The sequence below is a fragment of the Oryx dammah genome, unplaced genomic scaffold, assembly GCF_014754425.2.
Source record: "Oryx dammah isolate SB20612 unplaced genomic scaffold, SCBI_Odam_1.1 HiC_scaffold_17, whole genome shotgun sequence".
Taxonomy (NCBI): Eukaryota; Metazoa; Chordata; class Mammalia; order Artiodactyla; family Bovidae; genus Oryx; species Oryx dammah.
Genome location: NW_024070201.1, coordinates 34217344 through 34241651, shown reverse-complemented (window position 1 = coordinate 34241651; position 24308 = coordinate 34217344). Strand labels below are relative to the sequence as shown.

At 50.9% G+C, this 24308-nt stretch overlaps 1 protein-coding gene across 3 annotated transcripts in view; it reads right to left on the bottom strand.

Annotated features, from left to right (window-relative positions):
• USH1C (USH1 protein network component harmonin) overlaps positions 1–20511 on the bottom strand; it is a 49168-nt gene extending 28657 nt beyond the window's left edge. For 2 of the 3 annotated variants that reach the window (XM_040258280.1, XM_040258282.1), the window contains exons 1-9: positions 20383–20511; positions 8916–8983; positions 7967–8110; positions 7686–7824; positions 3051–3159; positions 2899–2923; positions 2648–2705; positions 2263–2357; positions 567–651 (exon numbers count right to left, since the gene is read on the bottom strand). In XM_040258280.1, the coding sequence (XP_040114214.1) occupies positions 567–651; positions 2263–2357; positions 2648–2705; positions 2899–2923; positions 3051–3159; positions 7686–7824; positions 7967–8110; positions 8916–8983; positions 20383–20418 (759 nt within the window). In that variant the 5' untranslated portion in view covers positions 20419–20511. The remainder of the gene's footprint in view (positions 1–566; positions 652–2262; positions 2358–2647; positions 2706–2898; positions 2924–3050; positions 3160–7685; positions 7825–7966; positions 8111–8915; positions 8984–20382) is intronic. The other variant, XM_040258279.1, reaches the window with a different exon arrangement.
• Positions 20512–24308: the final 3797 nt, after the last annotated feature.

The window sequence follows — 24308 nt, the reverse complement described above, 5'->3', positions numbered from 1 at the left end:
AGTTCATTTAATCTTCACAATGACCCTAGAAGGAAGACTATTACCCCCATTTTACAGGATAGGGAACTGAAGCACAGAAAAAGGAAGTAATTTGTCAGAGGTTAAAAGTTCTTGTTTTAGCATCAGACCACCTAGAGTTGAATCCCAGCCCGGCCTTACCAAGTACATGATCTTGGAAAAAATCACATACTTTCTCTGGAGCTTGGTTTCCTCATCTGCAAAATGAGGCTAATGATAGTACCTAATTCTCAGAGTTCTCATACGTTTTAAAGGGCTTAGAACCACGTCCAATCCAGTAATCACTCAATGAACGTCAGTTCAGATTATTGTTACTACATTCCCAAGCTCAGGACCAAAGGATCCCAGAGCTGGAGAAGGACGGTAGAAAGGGTCAAATGTCACCCACTCTGTGAAGCCTTCCCTTGGAGGGATTAACAGGAATCATCACCCAGTGAGTGCTGAGAGAGCACTCTGGGAAAGCATGTGCTGTATCCCTAAGAGGTCACAGTCTGATCTCCCACAGGCATCCCATGGGCACCCCCTGGAGCAGACCCAGGGTCACTCACCTCCAACCCCACCTCAGCAGACAGGGAGCCAGGCTTCACATGGCTGATGAAGATTCCGGGTTTCTGGATGGGGCCGCTGGAAATGCTGTGGGAGAGACGGGAGGTGTAGGTGAGCCTCGGCTCCAAAGTGCTTGCTCATTTAATGTCCTGCCCCATCTGCCGGTGTGTGTCCAGACCACCTGTGAGCTCAGCACCCAAGTCCTCTGCCATCTACCTCCTCAGCCTTTGTCTACCAGCCCAGATTCATTCCCCTGGGGCAATAACCACAGGAAGCTACTTCTAACTCCCCACACACAGCCTCTCATCCAACACATGCAGATGCTGTTTCTTCTCTTTTTCCAGCATTTGCCAATGCTTTCTTTAAAACTCAAATGCTATCTTCTCTTCATGGTTTTAACCAAACTCCTTATTCTCTCTCAAGACTAAGCTGGTTGCTCCCTTCCCGGTGTGCCTAAAACACCTACAGCTAGGATGGTGTTTGTACTGTTATCCTCCCCTCCCAGGGCTGTGGCAGACATCACTAATCAATCAAATACTCTTTTCTACCTGAGCCTAGATACAGCCTTAAAACTCTTTTCAAAAGAGTACTCCAGGGTGGCTGCTGCTGCTGCTAAGTCGCTTCAGTCGTGTCCGACTCTGTGCGACCCCGTAGATGGCAGCCCACCGGGCTCCGCCGTCCCTGGGATTCTCCAGGCAGGAACACTGGAGTGGGGTGCCATGCTGGCGGCTGCCACTAATTGATTAGAGATAGCACAGAGTAGACAATCTGTTTACCATGCTTGCATGAGAGCCCCTCAGTACTGTAACTATTTATGTGGTTGGCTTCTATATTAAGTTATAATTTCTTAGAAAGGAGGGACTTTTTTTTTAAATCACTTACGCTTGGCAGAAAAGTGTTAAATAAATGTGACAGAAAGGAAATAAGGAGAATCACTTAGGGAATTTCCTGGAAGTCCAGTGGTGAGGACTCTGCACTTTCACTACCAAGGGCCTGAGGTCAGGGAACTAGGATCCTACAAGCAGTGGGGCATGGCCAAAAAAAAAGAAAAAATAAAGAATACCTTAAATAATAATAGCTAATATTTACAAAATTCTTACTACCTGCCAGGCACTAAGCTTGGTGCTTCACTCTGTCATCTCATTCTTTCTCACAACAACCTTGTGACGTGAGGACTATGACCTCTGATTTATAGAGAAGGCTGAGGCTTGGAGTGCTTAAGTAATTAAATTGGTCCAGGGTTCTAGACCTCATAGGTGGCAGAGCAGGGCCCAGAACCTAGATCTCTAACCGTTGCACTTATGTGCTTAACAAGACCGTCCCATGAGCCCCTCTGTCTGTTGGCAATTCCCTGGCTGCCTCTTAAGGAAGTCACAAAGTAATAAGTGACAAGAGAACTGTGTCAGAGGTGGCCAACTGGACAGGCTCCTTTTGCGTGACTTGAGGGCCCACCAAAGGAACATGGCTCTGCTTTTGGGCCCTCAGTTTCCTCCTCTGTAAAATGAGCCTGATAGAGCTGTCCCTCTGGCCCTACAGGACTGTTGTGAAGCTCAGAGGGGAAATCAAGCCCTAAGAAGTATCATTACTAGTGGACAAAAATCTCAGCAACAGCAGTGAGAAAGGGGAGCAGTGAGAAAGGGGAGTGGTGAGAGAGGCCGGCTGGCCATGAGTGAGCCCCAGGGTGCGCCTGCCACCCACCTGCAGCCAAGGCCCCGGGAGCCCACCAGGCTGATGAAGACCTTCTTCTCCTTGTTTTCCTGGCTGCCAGGGGAGCCCAGGCTGCTCCGCCCGCCCTAGCGGAGGGAGAGGCTGAGGTCACCAGCTGTCCACACTGCAAGTGGCCTCCTGTGCTCAAGGCCTCCAGGGTGAGCATTGCTGTGCCCATGGAAGCCTGACTGCCGTTCTGGCCCTCGGGGTGTGTGTCTGCACTGGCTGGGCCACTGCCCACAGGGCCATTCTGGATGTGCTGGCAGCCTATGTGGAGCCCCCGAGAGCACCTCCCTAGAGCAAGCCCTCCTTCAGGCAGGCTGCCCCTTCTGGAAGACCACCCCATCCAGACCCACCGCCATGTTCCTGACCTTACCCCAGATTCTGACACAAACTGGTCCACGTACTGCCATTTGAGGGGCTCGTCGGGAGAGCTGATAGGATGGGAATATAGAAGAGGGGTCCTTAGGGAGAGAAGGTTAAGACACCAGACCCAGAATCCAAGTCTGCCCTCTCTGAAGCCTCCACTGTCACTGGCCCAGGTGCAGAGCTGGCCAGACCCCAGGCTGACCCCAGGAACCTGAGTGCACAGGGGAGATACTGCCTGTGGAGGAGGGTCCTGCTCACCTCTTCACAGGGATCAGGCCAATGTCTGTGGGAGAAAGGGGAGGTGGGTTATGATGGCTTCTCTGCCCTTCCTTCCTCCCATTGCAGCTGGGTACCACCAGCTGCCAGACCCCACCCCACCATTAGCAGCCCTTTGTCCTGGCATCACTCACGTCTCACTTTGATGGACACAGTCTTCTTGGTGCGGATGAGGTTGATGACCTCCTCATGGGTGCAGGAGGAGATGGAATACCCATTGATCCGGACGATCTCATCCCCTACCTTGGCCACAGACAGAGAAAACATGCATCGGGCGGCTGGGCAGGCTCACGGCCAGCGCCTTGTCACCAGCCACACCCCCTCCATCAGCTGGAGGACCCCCAGGGCAGGCAGCACTTCCCAGCAGTCTTTCGGCCCATTTCACAGATGGGGGAACCAAGATGGAGGTGGGCGTCACAGAGAGCAGGAAGCAGAACTGGGGGTAAAAGTCAGAACTCGCTGCCCTCACCCCGTGTCACTTCCATCCAGGGGGCACCATCAGGTTCTGGAACCCATGCAAAGGGCAATCTTTCACCCAGATTCAAGTGCTTCTTCCCTGGCCTTTGTCCCCCCAACTCCAAGGAGCAGGCTTGCACCACAACACCACAACTGAGTTGGGGTAGGAACTTCCATGGCTCCTGACTCAAGCTCACATCACAGACACACACAACCTCTTCTGTTCCATTTGATGGAAACTCAATGAACATTTTAACTCTGCCCTGGCCCTGGCCCTGACCTCTGAATTCCTCTTCTGGGAGAAAGCAATGAACACTGAATAAATACAAGGCTCTAGCATCAGATGTCCTGGGTTCAACCCCCTGCTTTTATTTTTATTAGCTGTGTGACCTTAGGCAAGTCTCTTGAGCTTTTTGAACCTGTTTCCCTCATCTGTAAAATGGGGATATACTGTGGCTGCCATGAGAATTAAGAGAGTGTGTAAAGCCAGCTAGCACCCAGCACACTGTAAATAACCAATAAATAGTTGCTGTTACCATTAGTTGGGCTTCAACTGTAAGCTCTCTGCTCAGATCCCTCTTCTCAGGACTTTAGTCTCATTAACTGGGAGAGATGGGGGCTGAGGGACCTGCAGGGCCAGCCCTGGATACGGAGCCCTGGTGACATCAGTCGGTTCCAAGCTGGACACAGCTGTGGGCTCCCCCGAGCACCTTGGCTCTGGGGGTCAGTCCTGAAGTTCCTCATTTTACAACCACAGGCTGGAAGGATGCCCAGACATCAGTTGAAACAGAGGCCCAGGAGGTGATGGTTTGCGCAGGGTCACGGTTCTGAGCTGCAGAACAGGGACTGGTTGGTGGAGGCCCTCCCTAGTCTGAGACCAGCACGGGTCAGCTGAAGGCTTAACTCACACCACATTTGCTGACCTTTTGGAGGCTTGTCGGTGCATGTGGGGAACGCAGCTTGACTCCTTGGAGGGTCAAGGACTGGGCAGGCATATAGCCTCTCAGGGGTCCCCTAGGCCAACTCCTACCCTCTACAACATCCCTGCCCCAGAGTCACCTTCTTCCTATTGTCACCCAAACACTTCCAACCTGGACATAGACCCCAGTCTTCTCAGGGGCCTGGGAGGAGTGGCAAGCAGCTCAAAAAGGTGACACGGGGCAGGGGAGGGGCTTGCTAAAGAACTCGCTGTGTTTCTGGGGATGTCTCAAGGAAGGAGAACAGCTGGGTGACCTCCCTGCACCCATTCTTCACAACCACCTGCGTTTCTGCTAATAAGGTGACGGAACTGAGGCTCAGAGAGGTGAGGAGACTTGCTCAAGGTCATCCAGCTAGTAAAGAGTGTTGCTGAGATTTGAAGTCAGGTCTCCCTGACAGACAGCAAACGCTGGTTGTCTGGAAGCAGGAAAGAAAGGCGTCTGGCCAAGCTGGGCTGCAGTTCCCTGCGTCCTGTCATCTCTGGATCTTTGCCACCTGACAGAGCCCCAGAGGACCACAGGAAAGGCAGGGATTACTCCGTCCATTTTACAGCTGGAACAGTCGAGGCACACAGGATCATTCTCCAGCCCTGGACTATACAGTAAGCTGTGCAGGGCAGAGGATGCAGGTTCAGACAGGATACATGTGGATAAAAACCTAAAATACCTCCAGCAAGGAGACTGGAGAAGGCAATGGCAACCCACTCCAGTACTCGTGCCTGGAGAATCCCATGGATGGAGGAGCCTGGTAGGCTACAGTCCACGGGGTCACTAAGAGTCAGACATGATTGAGTGACTTCACTTAGACTTTTCAATTTCATGCATTGGAGAAGGAAATGGCAACCCACTCCAGTGTTCTTGCCTGGAGAATCCCAGGGACGGAGGAGCCTGTTGGGTGCCGTCTATGGGGTCACACAGAATTGGACATGACTGACGCGACTTAGCAGTAGCAGCAGCAGTAGGGAGACTAGAGCGGAGATGGAGTTCTAGGGCAGGGTCCAGGACCCCATTTGGAGTTCAGACTCACAGGTCAAATCAGCAGAGCCTCTGGTTCAGCCAGGCTTGTCTGAACATGCCCCTCCCCTGCCTTCTGGAATCTTCCCCCAGCCACCCTGAGGCATGGGATCTCTCCAGAAACATGAACTCCAGACTGGTGAGTGGAGGCAGACCTTTTTCCCCAAGCTCCTCTGAGTGAAGCTCCCTGTCTTGTTCCTAAAGGGAACTTGTGGGACCCCAGCAGGATGATTCCCACACAATCCCCAGCTCAATTTGCAGGATCAGCTTTCCTCTCCTTCCCGCCCCTGCATGAAGCCCTGCAAAAGGCCCTTTGTGCGAGGGCCACGGTGAAATGACGATCTGAGGGAGAGCAGCACAAAGGAGAGATGAGCCCATCAACCTGAGAAAGGGTCGATAATTCATAAGCCTGAGAAATGGCAGGGAGGTACAACTCTAAGATTCATTAAAATACCCCGAAGTCCCCAGGCACAGAAGCGTCGTTGAGAAATGGCCTGTCCTAGGAGGAGAGCTCACCCTGGGAGAAAAGAAAGGGCTCAGCTGATGCCAAGAGAGGGGCTCATTATGCTTTTTCTCTGGCTGCGTTTCTGGGCTGGAAAATGTGCGGCACAGGAGAGGGATAATGAAGGGGCTGAAATTTCAGACACTCCCGGCGAGCCGTGAGACGGGGATTTAGAACAAAGCACTGCCTGTCAGCGCCCAGTTTCTACCTCCCGCTTCACAGAGTCTTATACCAGCCTTCGGGCCCCCTGAAGCCCCTGGCTTGGCAGCCCAGATTGGGGTGCTGATGAGAAACATGCTGGAAGCTCTGGGGAGGGCGTGGGAGGGCCTCTTTTAGCTGGACATACGAAAACACAGCTCTGGGCTCTGGCAGCAGCAAGACCTGAAGATCTTCCCGTCTCTGCTTGGACACTGAGGTGTGGAGACCCCAAGGGAGGGACCCTGGGGTGCTGAACAGAAATCCCTGGGCTTGGCAATAAGGAGACCCAGGTTTAAATCCTGGCTCTGTCACTTAATGGCTGTGTGATTCTGGTCAAGTCCCTGATCTATCAACTCTGTAAAATGGGGATGATCCAGCCGAGGCATATAAAAAGAACTGGTTGTCAGCACGTTATCTGGCACGTTACAGGTGCTTATTAAATCTCCCTCTCTGCATGTTTAACAAGCACACGGCATTTACTGGTATAGAAAGAATGGATAAACAAGATTCTGCTGTATAGCACAGGGAACTATATTCAACATCCAGTGATAAGCCGTAATGGAAAAGAATATGAAAAAGAATGTATAACGTTTATAACTGAGTCACTTTGCTGTACAGCAGTAATTAGTACAGCACTGTAAATCAACTAAACTTCAATAAAACATCCATTTATAAAAAAATAATACATTCATATGATTCAAAAGCCAAACAATCTAAAAGGTGTAGCCGTAAAAAACTCACTCTCACTTTATTCCCTATCCACTCGTTCCTCCTCCAACAAGTAACGGCCTTTCACTGGTGTGTGTATGTGTGTTCCTGCACACAAATACAAATAGAAGTCATGCTATTCTAGGAGCATAAAATACATGCACATAGCATTTATGTGCCAGGTACTGATACAAGTACTTTGTAATATGAATTCATTTATTCCATCAGAACAACCTCATGAGGTAGACTGTTTGTCATCCCATTTTACAGATGAGGAAACTGAGGCAGTAATTTCACCAAAGGCATACAGCTAATGAATAGCAAAGCCAGGAGATTCTGGCTCCAGAGTCTATACTTGAAGCACTGCACTATGCCAGGATTTCCTTCTCCCTTCCAGGGAGAAGGCTATGTATCCAGAACTTCAGGTGTCAGGGCATAACTATGCCCTTCCTTCAGATGTAAGGGATGTGGGTGCAGAGCAGCAGAGGCAGCAGCAGCTGGAAGCCAGTTTCTCCACTCCTCTCAAGAAAACAGGCAACACACTATTAGATATAAAGTGGATAATAAGGACTTAGTGTACAGCACAGGGAAAGCTACTCAATACTCTGTAATGGTCCATATGGGAAAGGAATCTAAAAAAGAGTGGATATATCTATATGTATGACCGATTCACTTTGCTGTACACCTGACGCTAACACAACGTTGTAAATCAACTATGCTCCAATAAAAATTAAAAATTGAAAACAGACAGCCGGATTTCTATGGGCCTGAGGACAATCTGTCAGGATACAGAGGCCTTTTCCTTTCCCAAAGGCTCAGAAAGGTGTGGTGACCACGTTACACCACACAGCCTAGTGTGGGAAGACAGGAAGCCTGAGGCCTGGTGCCACGACCCCTGGGCCCTGCTCACTCACCTGGAGCCCGACGCTGTCAGCCTGGCCACCTTTGATGAGGTGGGAGATGAAGAGTCCACAGCCAAACTCGAGGCCGCCACGCACGCTGAGGCCGAGGCCTTCGGGGTGCAGTCGGTCCAGACGTACCTCCTTCAGCTTCCTGCCATGGGAGGAGGGGCCGGTGACAGCGCAGCTCTGGTCCGATGGCCAGCACTGCCCCATCCACTTGTCAGCGACCCTGTCCATCCCAGGGTAACCTCTCCCACCCCTGCCTCCAGCCTGCAGCTCCCTCTGTTCCACACCTGGAGCGCCGGGGGGTCAGCTGGTCGTACTCCACCTGGTGTTTCAGTGGGATCAGAGGTCTGATGGCGTCGAACAGGGGCAGACGGCTGGGCTCGTTGATGACCAGCTTCAGGTCCCCCACAAGCACGGCCACGTCCATGGTCCTGCAGTGACATGGGGGCCCTGGAGCCTCATCCACACCCATGGCCTCTGAGACCCAGGGATTCCCAGAGGAAGCAGTCCTGGGTTGGGTCCCCAGCCCTGGGCCCAGACCTTGGGTGGATAAAAGCTTAGAGCCCCTAACCCTGGGCCAGGTGCCTCAGAAGAGTTTGTTCTCCCATCTAAGTATCCCAAGGAAACCATCCAGGTAGGGGTTGCTAAGCCATCAGGCAGATAAAATCAAGCCAGGATTCTCACTCGTCTCTGCATAGTTCCAAAGCCCAGGGTCCTTCCAGACAGGAAACGTCTGTGAGGTGGTGGCCAGCCCTCTCATACCCCTGCTTCTCACCTCCAAGCTGCAGCTGAGCTCTGTAAATCCTGAAATCACAGTCTATCGCACAAGCCTCTATCTCATACCGTTTAGACCCTCAGCGTCTAGGGCCGACACTTTTCTGGCTACCAGCTGACTTGCTTATTCTCAATCCATCACCTACTTTTAAAAATATAAGTTGCTCCCTTCTCAAAACCCTTTGACGGTTCCCCACTGCCCAAAGGGTGCAGTCCATCCTCTTTGGCAGGTTCAGGGTCTCCGTGACCTGTCTCTGTGGACCTGCCTGGGCTGTGTAAATATTTGCTGACACAAGTGAATGGCGTGTCTATCTGATTCCCAGGAACACTGAGCATTGGCCTCCCTGAGCACCCCCAGGATTCAAGAGGGAAGTCGTCCTGTCTCAGAATGACCCATCCCAGGGCTTCCTGAAGATAGAGGTACCCGGGCTGGTCCACGGAACCTGGACCCCGCACACTTACTGGTGGTACATCCGCAGCACATCATAGAGATAGTCCTTGTCTGCATCATTTTCAATCAGAAAATCCACCTGGAAAACCCCAAGGCAGAATTAAATCTCCAGGCCCAGCACCCCCACAGCAGATCCCGGGACAGGGAGGCCACTGTCGGTGGCGGCAGGGGGTGACCCTCCTCCGCATCTCTTCAGGGTTGTGAGAAGAGGACGGAAGCCAGAGGCCAGGCTGGCACCCGACTGCAACGCATCAGAAGTGCAGACCACCCTGACGTGGCCACAGGAGTCCCTCTGCCTCGCGTCTGGATGTGGTCAGGCTGAGCCTCGACCCCGGGGCGGTGATGCACGGAGCGATGCATACGCGCATACTTGGGAACCCCTCGTGCCGGTGATGCTCCCCCACGGCACCTCCATGGCTGTGTCACCTGTGTCCAGGCTGGCAACTCGAGTGTCAGCTCCCCGGTCTGGAAGAAGCCCACGGTCTTACCTGATGGTGGCTGTAGTGCCGGATGACTGCTTTCAGAAGGGATTCAGGCCACGCACTCAGATAGCACGTCCCCCGCCCCCCGCCGGAGCCCCCAGCACTGAATTCTCCCTAGTCCAGTCCTGGCCTAAGCTGGGTCGGCCCTGACTTCTGGTCACGCTTTCCCCTTCCCACGTCCCTGTGTGCCTCCCCTGCCACTGGAGGGGGAGAATCGGGTTACGTTTTTTCAGCTTCCCTGACGTCAATGGCTGGGAGCCCAGGGTCAGGGTCAAGAGCAGGAGCCCCAGATTCCACTCCCTGGGACAGCTCAGTGTGTATCTCTGCACTATGTCCTGAGCGCTCTCTCCAGCCCAGGACTGAGACGACATGGTGGGGGCTTGAGGGGTGCTTGGATCCCTTCCTTCCCCAGGCCCAGCAGCATGGTCCAGGGCCTCAGCCCACATAAGGGAGAAGATGCTGCTGGAAGCTGCAAGCTCCCACCTGATTGGTCCGCAGAGGAAAATCGGGGCACCTTTGCCTTTTCTGTGGGTATCTTAAGGATTCTGGGAAGCTGGGGGGAAATCTGTCTGTCCCAGCACAGAGAGGACATACAAGCCCCAGCCCTTGGGATTTCTGGCCTGAGCAGATGGGTACAGAATGCAGACTTCTGGTCTTCACCTAGCAGTAACTTCTTCCCTCTTAGAACCAAGCTGAACATTTGATTAGAGATGAGAATAAGCTAGGAGGCTTGCCCTGCACTGACTCACAGTTGGGCTTCAGAAATTTATCCTACCTGCTCCAAGGAGGGCATTCCTACTTCCTCCTGCTTCAGTGCCCCTTTCCTCCAGGCCAGTAGAAGATGGGGGACAGAAGCACGTGCTAGAGTGGGCAGCACTGAATCTCAGGTAGCCTTGGCTTTTCCACACACCACAGAAGTGGGCACCTCGAAAAGCCCACATCTGTGAGGACCCAGTCTGGACTCTCTCTGCACTCTGCCTGGGCTTGCATGAGAGGGGTGGGGAGCCACACCGAGACAGACCTGGACTGCCCACATGTGGCTGCCGTGCAGGAGTCTGAGCATAGAAAAATTCTGAATTTCTCTAGGATCAGGTTCAGAAATATTTAAATAAATTGGATCATATCACTTCATGCTTAATAGCTTCTCATTGTACTTAAAACAAAATTCAAGAACTTCCCTGGTGGTCTGGTGATTAAGATTCCAGGTTCCCAGTGCAGCAGCCCTGGTTCAATCCCTGATCAGGGAACTAGATCCTGCACGCCGCAACTAAGACCCGGCGCAGCCAAATTCCTTACCTTATCAAGGCCCAACTTTAGCTCCTGCCACTCTTCCTGGCTCTTTTCAGTGTTTCTCACAGGCTACACTAGCCTCAGGGCCATCACATATGCTGTTCCCTCTGCCTGGATGGTTTCCCTCCTTCCCTGCATGGCTGGCCTCTGCCCCAGGGAGGTCTTCCTGCTCACCAGCCTAAACAGAACCCACTCCATCACCCCAAAGATGCTTCAATTCCTTCATTACAACAGTCACAATTTGCAATTATTTAAAGGCTTGCTTTTTTGTGAACTGGTTTGTTTCCCTCATCAGACAGAAAAACCCCACAAAGGAAAAATGAAGTCTGTTTTTTCTAAGTCTCTCGAGCCTAATGCATAGAATGTGGTCAGTAAAGAAGTATCAGAGGGGTTTCTCCATCCCCCTGCCTCCTGGTCCATGCATAGTCAGATGGAAGGAAGGGAATCATGGGAGCAGAAGGGGAAGGGAAATAACATTTGCATCATGGGATGGCATCAGGAGCTTCTCTGGGCTTTACTCCACTTGTTTATCTCACCCGCCCTACAAGGCCAATTTTGCAGATGAGGAAACTGAAGACCAGAGAGGTTACAACATGTCACACAAGGTCCCACAGCTAATCAGAGACAGAGCTAACATTTGAACCTCAGTCTATCCAATTCTGGGGCTTCTCCAGTGGCTCAGCGGTCAAGAATCTGTCTGCAAGGAAGGAGACACAGGAGACATGGGTTCGATCCCTGAGTCAGAAAGATCCCCTGGAGTAGGGCATGGCAACCCACTTCAGTATTCTTGCCTGGAGAATCCCATGGACAGAGAAACCTGGTGGGCTTCAGTCCATGGGGTCGCAAAGAGTCGGAGTCACTGAAGTGACTGAGCATGCACGCATGCTATCTGATTCCAAAGCCCGTGCTGTCCCTGCTACACCACTGCCTGTGTGAGTCAGGACTTCCAGGGAAAAAACCTCAGGGCCTCTTCAGGCCAAAATTTCAAAACTTTTGCTCTCAAGCAGGTTCCCCTTATCTCGAATGCCCATCTCTCTCCTTTACACTCTTAAGAAATCCCTTTGGGTTTGGTCTATATAACAAGCAAGAAGATATCTCTTTGGATGACTCCTGGAACTGCGGACGTTCTGCTTTCTATGAATGCATAAAAAGCCTATCTGCTCTGATTGCAGTGAGGAGAGCCCAACCAAAGGGCTTCTAGCTCAATTCCAGCCGTGGGCGGTGACATAAGACAAAGTAGAGGAGAGGGAAATCTCTTCTTGACTGAGGCATTATGACTGAAGCTCTCTGCAACCCCTCCTTGCAGAAACGCCTCCTGCTGCATCATTAAATATAAGAAATGAGGCACTGTCCTCAGCAGACAGCGTTTATGCACTGGAAAGTAGAAACGGAAGACAAAGGCAATTTCCAGTATTAGAGTCTAAGGTTCTGCTTTTCTGCATCCCAAGCACAGATCACCTGGAGATGCTCTTCGAGGAAAGAGCCTATTTCTGGGGGTCCCAGGCTCCTGGTCCTTGTGGGCAGCCCTCTAATGCTGACCCCTGCATCCAGAGGTCCCCGCCCAGAAACTACATCCTATCAGTCTCCTTCTGAGGCAGCCTGCAAAGTTCAGCTCTTTAGCTCCATCCATTCTCAGAGCCTAGGTCACTCCAACCCTGACTTTCAATTCTGCCCTTCCCTATCCCTCCAGGGTCATCTCTATCACCTCCCAAGTGTGACGCAGGCTGCAGCCAAACAGACCTTCCCCTAACACACTGGAACCGCCTCAACCTCATTCAGAATTGTTCCATCTATCCCCAGCAATTCAACTTGTCCATTAAAAAAATTATCCATTTACCATAATATCTGGGAAATCATATCTGGCTTATGTAGAATATTCTTTAAACCCCAAAGTAAGGGATAAATAAAAATGGTGGGAGTCTCGTGAACCTGACCATTCCCCATCCAGGAATGTCTCCAAAAAGACTCAGAGATAACAGCATCACTTTGTTCTCTGACCACACCTGAGTGAAAACACACACGCCAAGAAAGACGGCTGAGAAGGATGGAACTTTCTCTGGAAGCCTGAACAGAGTGCAGAAACATCACCACTGTAATTCAAATTTTGCTTCTAAGTATTTAAAAAACTTATATGATGTCTCTTCCTCCTGGAATCTAGGTTCAAGCAAACTCCCCAGGAGGGTCTCCCCCATACCAGTCCAAAGGGCAGCTTCAGGGATGATGTCCCTGAATAGGATGTGTGTCAGAATGGCTGTGTGCCATTCTCCCAAAAGCTTGTGCTCAGTTACCTGTAATATACCTAGTACACAGTAGGTCTTAAAGTACCATGCCATGCAAACAGGCGCTCAGTGCTCAGTGGTGTCTGCTGAATGATGAATGAACTCCAGCGGCCTTAGTCTAGAGCCTTCCTTCTATCCTCTCCGCCAGTCCGGAGTCACCTTCCCATCACTCCTCAGTACACAGACTCCTGGCTCTGTCTCCTCTTAGCTCAGTTCCAGTCTCAGACTCATACAATATGACTTGCCCTCCCTCTTCCCACTGACCTCTGTTTTCATTTAAGCGGAGTCCAAGCCCCCTCTTCTAGAGTCTTTTCTGACCATGCCCAGCCCAGAGCCTCCTTACCAGCCTCCCAGCCTGAGGCCCTTGACCAGCTCCCTCATTTGGGCCAGAGTCTGCTTACAGACAGGCCACCAAGTCTGAAGTTCTTTACTTGTATTGTCTTTAACAACCCTCTGAGGTGGATGGATCTTACCCCCATTTGACAGATGAGGAAATCAAGGCTCAGAAGTAGTAGAGAAGAGATGACTGCTGGCTCTAAAACCCTCGCTTTTTTCCAAACTACCACATGGTATCCACTTACCAGGTAGAACCTCCTTATTTGCATTTGTCTAATACAAAATTAATTGAGCACCTACTGTGTGCAAGACATCATGTCTTCTTTCTCTAACTAGATATAAAAAGCCTTTCTCTTTCTTGGATCCCTCTTGATGATGGACACAGAAGCTGTAAGGAGACCACCATGTACAAGTAACTGTGTGGGGGTCTCTTTATCACATCAATACCCTATGGCCACTCATCTTGTGCCCACTCATCTTGTGTCTGGTCCCCTCTGTCCAGCATGGGCCTTCTCTGGCCCATGTTCAGCTGGCTCAGTGCTATTGGCCTGCATGGTAAGGGATATCTCCCTCCTCACAAGGTGCAAGCCCTTGTCTAGGGCACTGGAAGTAGACTCTGGGTTTGGCCTCAGCTGTCTCCAACTTCACCTGCCTGTCTTCCTCCATATGGACTGCCCTTTCAGATTGGCCTCACAGGGGAAGCACACAACCTTCCGCTCATGAAAATTCATGTATGCACTCAGCCAAAGACGGAGAAAGAGAGCAAGAAGCAGATTAAATAATGCATGTTGTTCCACTGGGTGACATTTGCCCTCCTAGGGCTGTGTTGGGATTAAATGAGTGAATATCTGTAAAGTGCTTAAGACAGTGCCCAGGGCTCCGAAATTTCAAGGGCTCTAAAATGTGTGTTGCGTCGCCTCCCTTTTGCCTCCAGACCCACAACCCAGCCTCCCCCACCTAGAGGAGTGTCCCAGGAATCTTTGCTGGGCTCGCGGCCCTCTACTTCCTCCTGGGTTCAGCCAAGGAGGGCGGTAAGACACCTGGGGAGAAAGGGTGGGGTTCTGACTCCCCGGCTCTCTCTGTGCCAGACCACCACGAGGCGGGTGCCCCCACCTGAGGCTGCAGCGTCTGACGGGTGTCTCCCTGCAGCCACTCTCTCCTTTGTTCTGGAACCCCGTTCCCTTGCTCCTTGGGGGAGCCCCTGGCCTCCAGCGGCTGCTGCTCCCAGGCTGCGTCACCATGCCTGGGCAGCTCAGCCATCCCCGCCCTTTCCTGTAAGCAGTCCCTTCATAAAACTCTTCAGTCTCCCATTTGAGTGAGCCACCTGCTTCCTGCTGAAGCCCTGGCTGGTGTGAAATCTTAGCTATAAGCACTGGTGGTACCAGCAGTATTTCTTCTCTGTGAGCTCTTCCTCTACCTATAAAAGTCATTCAGTCGTGTCTGACTGTTTGCGACCCCAAGGACTGTAGCCCACCAGGCTCCTCTGTCCGTAGAATTCTCCAGGCAAGAATACTGGATTGGGGAGCCATTTCCCTCCTTCAGGGGATCTTCCCGACATTCTTTACCATCTGAACCACCAAGGAAGCCCAAGTCTCCTCAAATGCCAGCTCCTCTTGGTCAAGCCTTTCCTCAGGCTCCCCCACAAAGCCTGCCCTGTCATTCTCTCTGCACAGGATGACACTTTGTCCCCACCACTGCCGTGGGACTCACCAAGCTGTGTGAGTTTCTTCACCTGCCTGTCTTCTCACTAATCCGTATGTGGTCCCAACACAGGCCTAGCGGAAGGAAGGCGGGCAGTGAGGCCATGGCCCCTTCCCCACGTGGGTCTGCACAACTCCGTGCTTTCAGTTTCTTCCTTCGTAAAATGGGAATAAAAGTATCTCATAGGATTCCACCCTTTTGTGAGAGATTAAAAATGGCTTTTTAAAAAATTCTTCCTTGAGTGAATAGTTGTTACTTTGAACAGTGCCTGGAAAGTAGCAGGTTCTAAGTGTTTGTTAGTTAAACCAGGAATAAATAAATATAAGTTCCGTGTTCTCAGCAGCTGGCAGTGAGTGGACCTCCATAAGTGTTGTTGGGATGTTGGGATCTAGTTCCACTTCCACCCAGGCCTGCACAGTGTGTATCCTGGACTTCAGCTCAATTGCTCAGTCGTGTCGGACTCTTTGGACTGCAGCACGCCAGGACCCCGTGGACTGCAGCATGTCAGGCTTCCCTGTCCATCACCAACTCCCGGAGTTTACTCAAACTCATGTCCATCAAGTCGGTGATGCCATCTAACCATCTTGTCCTCTGTCGTCCCCTTCTCCTCCCGCCTTCAGTCTTTCCCAGCATCAGGGCCTTTTCCAATGAGTCAGTTCTTTCTAGCAGGTGTCCAAAGTATTGGAGTTTCAGCTTCAGCATCAGTCCTTCCAATGAATATTCAGGACTGACTTCCTTTAGGATTGACTGGTTGGATCTCCTTGCAGTCCAAGGAACTCTCAAGAGTCTTCTCCAACACCACAGTTCAAAAGCATCAATTCTTTGGTGCCCAGCTTTCTTTATAGTCCAACTGTCACATCCAAACATGACCACTGAGGGCATTCCAGAGAGCACTGGGTTTATCTGACTCATGTTTTATTATCTTTTGTCTTTTCAAGAGACTTGTGTCATGCGTACTAGTTGGTAGCATTTGACCCAGTGCTGGGCTCAGCAGATCACACCCTCCTCCTGCTGGTTCTCTTGCCTTGCTTGAGGTTCCTTCTCTTCTTTGTCTCCTCTACAGGTTGGGGTGCCCCAGGCTCTGTCCTGAGTCTTCTCTCCATCAGCACCGTCTCCCTAAGTGACTTCACCAGTCTCTGGGGTTTAAATACTATTTATACCATAAGAATTCACTGAGGCTTATCTCCAGCACAGAACTTTTCTGATTTTCACACTCCTACCTCTACTGATCTCAGTCACTTTTGTACTTGGAGATCTAAAAGGTATTTCAAAGATAAAACATTCAAAATGGAACTCTTGGTTTCCACCACCTCCAGCTCTGTCTCCACCAACCTCCTCCTCCTCCCAACACAGTCTCACCCTTGATACTTTTCTCTCCACACCTGCAACCATCCCATCAGCAAAGCCTGTCAGATCTACCTTGAACATGTATCCTGGGTCTGGTACTCCATCTAGTCCACTGCAGGAGCCTCCCCTTTGCCCTCTCAGTCTGTTCTCTACCAGCAGTCAGAGCAATCCTCTTAGAATGTAAGTCAATCATATCACTCCCCTGCTGGCTTCTCTCACTTAGAACAAAACCCCAAATCCTGAGTATGGCCCATTAGGACTCCACCACCTGTCTGATCCATCTCCCACCACTCTTCATTCCATAAGTCTTCTTAGAAACACCGTCCCACTTGCTGCTCCTAAAGAAGGCAACCAGATGCTTGCCTCAGGGTCTTTGTATTTGCTGTTCCCTCTTCCTGGAATGTTCTTCTTACCACCTGAGACACCAGGTGTTCTACCCAATGATGTAGAAATCGGCTCATGAGGTAGAAATGACTGCATGCTGATATATCTGCATGATTCCTTCCCTCATTTCTTTTATATCTTTATGTCTTTGCTGAAATATCACTTTTTTTCAGAGAGGTTTTCCTGACTATCCTATAAAAAGTACTATCTCGTCACTCTTTATCCCTTCACCTCACTCAGTTTATTTTTTTCATAGCGTTCATTACTACTTGGCATTTTATGACACTTCCATTGGTTTGCTTGTTAACTGTCTGTCTTCCCTACTAGAATGTACTCTCTAAGAGGGCAGAGACTTTGTTTTGTTATTCAATGGTTAGAGTACTGCCTGGCATGTATCAGGAACTGAGTCAATATTTATTGTATGTGTGCATGCATGAATGAAAGATTAGCAAATCCCTAGAAGGCAGAGGCTCTTCCTGACCTTATTTATCCCCCAAACCCCCCAAGCCAGACGCCTAGCTTTGGGCAGGGTACACTACAGATGCCCATGAATATGTGATTGCTGAACAGTCAATAAATACTTTTTGAGCAAATGAGTAACCAAGTTCCTGCAACCTGTGGGTGCAGTGTGCAAGAGCAGGTTGCTTTTGAAAAGCTGGTTCTCTTGGGGGGAAGCCTTAGTCTCTGATAACCTCCTCCCCTTGCCTTGGTGTCCTGGCTGAAGGCTGTGACCAGGAAAGGCATGCAAGTGCTGCTCATGGCCTTGGGGAAACTGTACAAGCCCAACAGTCCCCGCTCAATGGTCTGGAGACTGTTGGGTCATCTATTAGGATGCTCTGTAGGCATCAGTGGGGAATAGTGAGGCCATTTACCAAATGGTTGCTGCACAACCAGAGCAGCGAGTATTTGAACACCTATTTCATCCTAACCATCCTGTGAGGTGAGCACAACGAATTCCATCTCACAGTGAAGGAAACTAAAACTCAGTGCGGTTAAGCGGCTTGCCCAAGGTCTCACTGCAGTGAGGGACAGGACTGAGATTTGAGCTGATTTCTACCTCATTGTGTAGAACAGCTGGTAGCTCAGTTGGTGAAGAGTCTGCCTGCAGTGCAGGAGACCCAGTTTCCATCCCTGGATGGCAAAGATCCCCTGGAGAAGGGAATGGCAAGCCACTCCAGTATTCTTGACTGGAAAATCCCACAGACAGAAGAGCCTGGTGGGCTGCAGTCCACGGGGTTGCAAAGAGTCAGACACGACTGAGCAACTAACACACACACTGACTACCTCATTGGAAGACCCTGATGCTGGGAAAGACTGAAGGCTAAAGGAGAAGGGGACAGCCAAGGATGAGACGTTTAGATAGCATGACTGACTCAATGGGACATGAATTTGAGCAAACTCCGGGAGATAGTGAAGGATAGAGGACCCTGGCGGGCTACAGTCCATGGGGTCGAAAAGGGTCAGACATGACTTAGCAATCGAACAAGAACTACCTAACTCCAGACGATGGACAACAGTAGATGTTTACTGAGGCTTCACTAAGTAACAGGCTCTATTTAAACTCTCTACATATGTGTAGGTCTCATCTATCTCTCACAATAAACTTACTAGTTAAGTATTACTATGATCCTCATTAACCAAATTGGAGAACGGAGGCACAGAGAAGTTAATAACTTTCTCCAGGTCACACAGCACTTTCCGTGACAACACACTACTTTTAATGCTACCTCCAACGACTAAGGATTTATTTAGATTACAAATCATTCTCAAGGGGGTAAATTTGCTCTGAAACAATAAGGAAGGGGCATCTAGAAAGCAATCAACAGCAAGGTCTCTCCTCGGCTGCTTCATCCTCTCTCTCCAGTTCCCAGATGATCTCCAACCTGGGAGGGGAAGGCTGCTGCGGCTTCCGAAGCAACAAGGCACAAAGTCCAGCCCCCGCCTTGCCCAGCATGCCCCGCCTGCACACTCAGGGCATTAATAGGTAATGACTCTTGTGATGAGGAAGAGCAGGGCGGTGGAAACACAGAGGCCTGGGGCCCTTTGGGGCCCATGGGGCCTGGGGAAGAGAAACAGGGGCTAACCCAGGGGTTGAGTCAGCACCAGGGACCCCAGAAACAACTCTCTCAAAGAGGAAAAGAAAAGTACCTCATGAGGAGAAGACAAAAGAGGACCCAACATTACTTTCAACCCCAGGGCAGGAAAGTGAAATTCAAGCATGAGTCATCTTGGGGTAGGGGACGGGCAAGTGGGTTGCCTGAAATCTACACTCACCAAACGTCCCCGGCGGCTGAAATTTCTCCCCTTGGGTCCCTTTGCAACAGGATGCGCTGGTGAACACTGTCCCACACTCCCCTTGTTATTTCCCAGCCCCCATACTCCTGCGTGAACTTCCGGTTATCTCTTATCTCTGGGATCCCAAGGCTTCATGTTTAGAAGACTCCAGCCAGCAGGAGCTGTCCCTTTTGTGCCCCCACCAAACCTTGATTCCAATACTCAGCACCCAGGTGTGGGTAGTTATTAGCGTAGGGTCTGTCTCCCACGCACATGACCAGCAACTTGAAGGCACAGACTGAGTGCTCAAAACATGTTTCTTAAATGAACAACTGACGGTTGGTCCTTAGTCCCAGGCCACAACCCTTAGCCCCTGTGGCATCCATACTGGCTGGCTCCTTGAGCTCCCCCGGGCCTCTCGTGGTGAGAGAGGGGCCAAGCCCCTGGACCTTGTCTACCTGAGCTCTGCCCGCTCAGGCTTGGGAAAGGGGTTGGCTGGGTCTAAAGACACTGCCTCTCTGGGTGGGTCTCGAGGCTCAGTCACCCTTCCCTCAGGTAGGGCCTGTGGGTAACTCCAGACACTGCTGGCTGCACCCTTGGGCCCTGAGGCATCCTCAGGCCTAGTGGGGAGGTCCACTGGATCTCTTCAAAGGGTCCTCTCTGACCTCAGGGCCTCAGCAACTCCTGCACAACTCTGGAAACAGTTCTGGGAAGCCTGGGTCAAACCCAGTGGTCTCCAGCAATGGTCTCTGACAGTCCTGGGCCACCAATGAGGCCCCTCACTGGTGGAGAGCCTAAAGAGTCTGGCTGACTCCCACAGCCCCCTGGGCAGTCCCTCCACTATTTCTCAGGTTCTGAGAAAAGCCCTTAGGTGGGGAGTGGGCTGCCTGACATGCCTCCAACTCGAATTTTCAGGTCAGAAGACAGATGGAGGCATCCGCTTGCCCTCCCTCCCAGTCCTCACCTTTCAGACACTATCCCAGAGCCTCTCCACATGCTCCAACACCCCAGAGCTGGGGGCTAGGAGGGAGCAGGGCACGGCGGGTGGGCGTTGCCCACTATGAGTCATTTCAGAGAAATATCCCATCTCAAGCCAAGATCGGAAGGAATTCTAACCCCCCACCCCCACCCCCGCAGCGTATTAAGAAAAAGGACAATTTCAGGAAGGAAATCGGTTTGGTGGCTTCTACACCTAGAGTCCCAATGCTCCTCCCTCATTCTACTGGGGATTCCTGCTGGCAACCAAAGGACCCTCAGGGTCCCAGCCCACCCAGAGCCCCAGGACCGGCTGGCAAAGGGAGGGGTGGTGCCGTGGGTATCCACCGCCCACCCACTCCGCCCCCAGACTCTGCGGGGGCGCTGGAGGGGCCGCTAGTGGCTCTGACCTTGTGCCGGAACTCTCGGGCCACCTTCCGATCCATGGCTGGGTGGGATCGAGTCGCTTGCTACACAGTTCCGCTCCTTCGGGTGCCGGCTGCTGGGTGACGGGCTGCCCCAGCCCGCAGAGGCGGCGACCGTGACAGGCGGAGCCTGGGAAGAAGAGGGTGGGGCCTGGGGCGGACGGGGAGGGGCGGCGGGAGGCACCTGTCCTGAATCTCGCCGCCTCTCGCTGAAGCCCGAGAGCCTCTGGCCAGGAGGGCCATGGTGGCGGCATGGTGTCTATGGTGGCGGCAGCGATGGTTGGACGTGTGACTGGCCCTGCCCTTGGAGTGGTTCCCAAACACACGCGGTTAACGGAAAGGATCTCAGGAAGCTGTCTGTCACCCTTTGCCAAGCATCTCACCTTCAGTGTACATTCTATAGAAGTAGCTTCCCTGGACTTTTCCAACTTGGAAGAAAGCTGTTTGTGAACTAACTCCTTGGGGCTGGATCTTACTGTAGCCCACAGGAACCTGAACAGTGGGTAGGAGGGCCCCTTCTCTACTGACTTCCTCTCCCACAGTTCCCTAGCTCCCCTACACACACACACACACACACACACACACACACACACGCAAACGCACAAGCGTGGAAGGGCCTGGAAATGACATCCTGATTTACAGTCGACCTTTACCCGGGGATGAGGCCTCGTCTGGTTCATTAGATTCAATTCAACTAAGATCTGAGGTAGGAGATAGGGTCCAGGTTGGACATTTACAATCAGCCAGCCTGCCTCCTCTTTGCATTTCCTGAGGCAAGAGATAGGTGGGCTGCAGTTGAGGAACGGACCACCAGTCCCCTGTTTGCTCTCACAAATGGAAGCAACAACAGAAACAGGGTAAATAGAAAGTCTTTGTCTCCTGTAAACATCTCAAGGGAATAAGGCAGAAGTCCAGTCTGAGTAGAGGATACAGGAGACACTACACGTGTGCAGAAAGGCTCCTTGGAGTTAAAAGTCAGGGGATAACTCCAGGCCACATGAGTCTTGCTCCTCCCAGAAGCCTTCATTTCCAGATCCATCTTGGCTGATGGGGTGTGTGCACACCCTAGGGGCGGGTCCCAGGGTAGGCCAGGTATGGAAAAAGAAATCAGGCAATTGGCCTGAAAGAAGACAAAGGCCTGGAAATATTGACCTATATAAATGATTTAACTGCCTCTTTACTGTGCTCCTCCTCATTAGGGGGACGCCCACACCCTTTCTCTCTGGGTGTGCATCTCAGCCTTGCTTCTATCTCAACTAAACAAACTGTTTCTCTATGCACTCTCCCACTTGTTGTGCTATGTCTCTAAAACAAACTTTGTACCTGCATTGACAGTTTCTGCCTCCGTGATAAATGCACTTTTCACGGGGGGCAAAGATCCAGGGAAAACTAGCTTCTAGCTTCTAGCCCTTGCTGGTATGGTGGCTAGGATTCCTGGTTTTCATCCAGGCTACCCAGATTCAATTCCTGGGCAGGTAATGAAGCTCTCGTTTCAGGCCACCAGTCTCTGCTGCCCCACCCAGATCAGGTCTAGTGCTGGGGTGCAAAGATAGTGATGCACCAAGTCTGAGACAGACTGAGAGCACAGAGGGGGTGAGGGTGACAAAGACAGTTGTGAATGGAAAGAGTGGGCACCTTCAATTATGAATTTGTTCACTTGTTTCTGCATTCCACTCAGGGCGAGGGCCTGCCCTGTTTGCACCATGTCAAAGGGGAGGGGACAGGAGATGGACTGCAGCCCAAATCAGCAAATTACTGTAATTTCAGAGGCACCTAGAGACCCTGTCCTTTGCAGCCCACCCGCAATAGCTGAAGTTTTGCTAGCAGACTGTTTTTATTGGTTTAAATTATGACCTAATTTGAGATGTAAATCCTTTCTGGAAAAGAACCTTAAAATAGCATCCATATTCTCCCCTTAGTATTAATTAGTTATGTCAGAGATGAAAGACGTGTGGGATTTTCAAAGGTCTAGGAAACGTGCACAAAATAAAATCCCCTCCAACTGACTTTTTTGACTTTCTGCATTTCATAACTATTTCATATGGCTATTTATTTCATGTATAGATTTCAGGCAGAGCAGCAAATGCCCTTATGATGGTGAATGACATCCATTGACATCCTTCTTTTACCTGAACACTGCCCACACAGATGCTCTTCTCTAAATGCCTCCCTCTTGGTTTTAGGGACAAAACTGAGTCCTGGTTCTCCCTTCCCATTGATACCGGGCCCAAGCTCATACTGCTTGCTGTACAACAGACCAATAAATTGAGAGATGACTTGTTGGGGCCTTTATTTGTAAAGCCAGCAGACCAAGAAGATGGTGGACTAGAGTTCCAAAGAAACATCTTCCCTGAGTTAGAATTCAGGCTTCTTTTATACTGCAAGAGGAAGCAGGCATCTTTTATACTAAAGGGGGAGGGAATGTGGTTGGATGTTGCAAACTTCTTAATGCTGGAATCCTTTGTTCTTATAGCTGTTCACATAGCTTGGGTCTCAACGTTCCTGTAAGCATCAAACAAGACAAATGTTATTCTCTGTTCTGAAACTTTTATCTCTATATAAGTGGGAAAGTATTAGACCTTTAATGGTCAGAGCCCTGAAAATGGGTTATCCTGTATATTTCACGCTATTGGCTACATTTTTGACTTAGAGCAAAAGCAGAATATAAAGGTTAAAGTAAAGGAAAGAGATTCAATGTGGAGTCAGATTTGTCCTTCCCTATTACACCATGAATGTTCCTTTTCAAGCTTTCTCTAAGACAATCTTGCTTTCACCCATTCCTTAACTGATGTTCTTTAAGGTTCCATCCTTCGCTTTTTCCTCTTTATTGTCCCACCTAAGCCCATGGCTTCAAATACGCTGTGTGGAGATAGGTATCCATGCTTTATTTACCACTGTGTTTCCAGAACAGTGTGTGGCGAGGAGTAGATGCTCAATAAACTTGTTGACAGGATGAATGAATAAAGGCATCCCAAATATACACCTCTGCCCAGGGGCCTATGAGGGCTGACACTATCATCATCACCATCTACAAGGCCTGGCGTCTGGTTGGTGTTCTAACACTTAGTTGGCCAAGTGAAAAATGCAAAGTTTCCCAAGGGTCTCAGGCCCACATTTCTACCATTCCAAAATTTTTCCTGGGCAGAGTGTATCTTATTCACAAAACTAAAGTTGTTTTTGGCAAAGTCAGGCCTCAATGGGACCAATAATATCTGAGTGTAAGGCATTTCCTTAGTCAACATATCCTGAACTGGGGCCTGAGCTGGACACACAGAGGACTAAGGCATGATTCAACTCCTAGAGGTTGGATCCCTAGCTCAAAACTAGGGGTAGAGTCGGGTCTTGGGGACCCAGGAGGCTGTAGTGGGAAATGGTGTAAGCACAGGCTAGGACTCTGCAGGCCTGAGCCATGGTTCTGCCACTGACCACTGAGTTGCGCCTCGTGGGACCTCTGTAAAAGGAGTGCATAGGACCAGACTTATACCAGACTTATATCTTGGGTCTCCAAGAACCCAGTAAGGGGCTTCCAGAACCCAGGTTCCTGAGCCAGGGATCTCTGAGGAGCAAGGGATGTTGGAAGTTGCACAGATGCCTGCCTCCTTGCTTCCCCAAGGGACTTAGCGCTGAGTGTGATCTGAATCCAACCTCCCTCGGAGAGGGGCAGCCACAGGCCAAGAAGAACAAAGGCGGCCACCCCGCACTCCGCCAACACCCCTCAGGCTCCTAAATTATGGTAATAAGTTGGGCGGTCCTGTCTCTCTAGCTCGGGGCGGAGCCAAGTGCCTGGGAGGCGGAGCCAGGGGTATCCTGGGGCAAGAGAGCAAGAGGCCCGGCGGCTTCCAACCAGTGGAAGTGTGACTCTACCTTCGCTGGACTCCTGCGCTCAGGCTCCCCAGTCCCCGCGCGCCCCA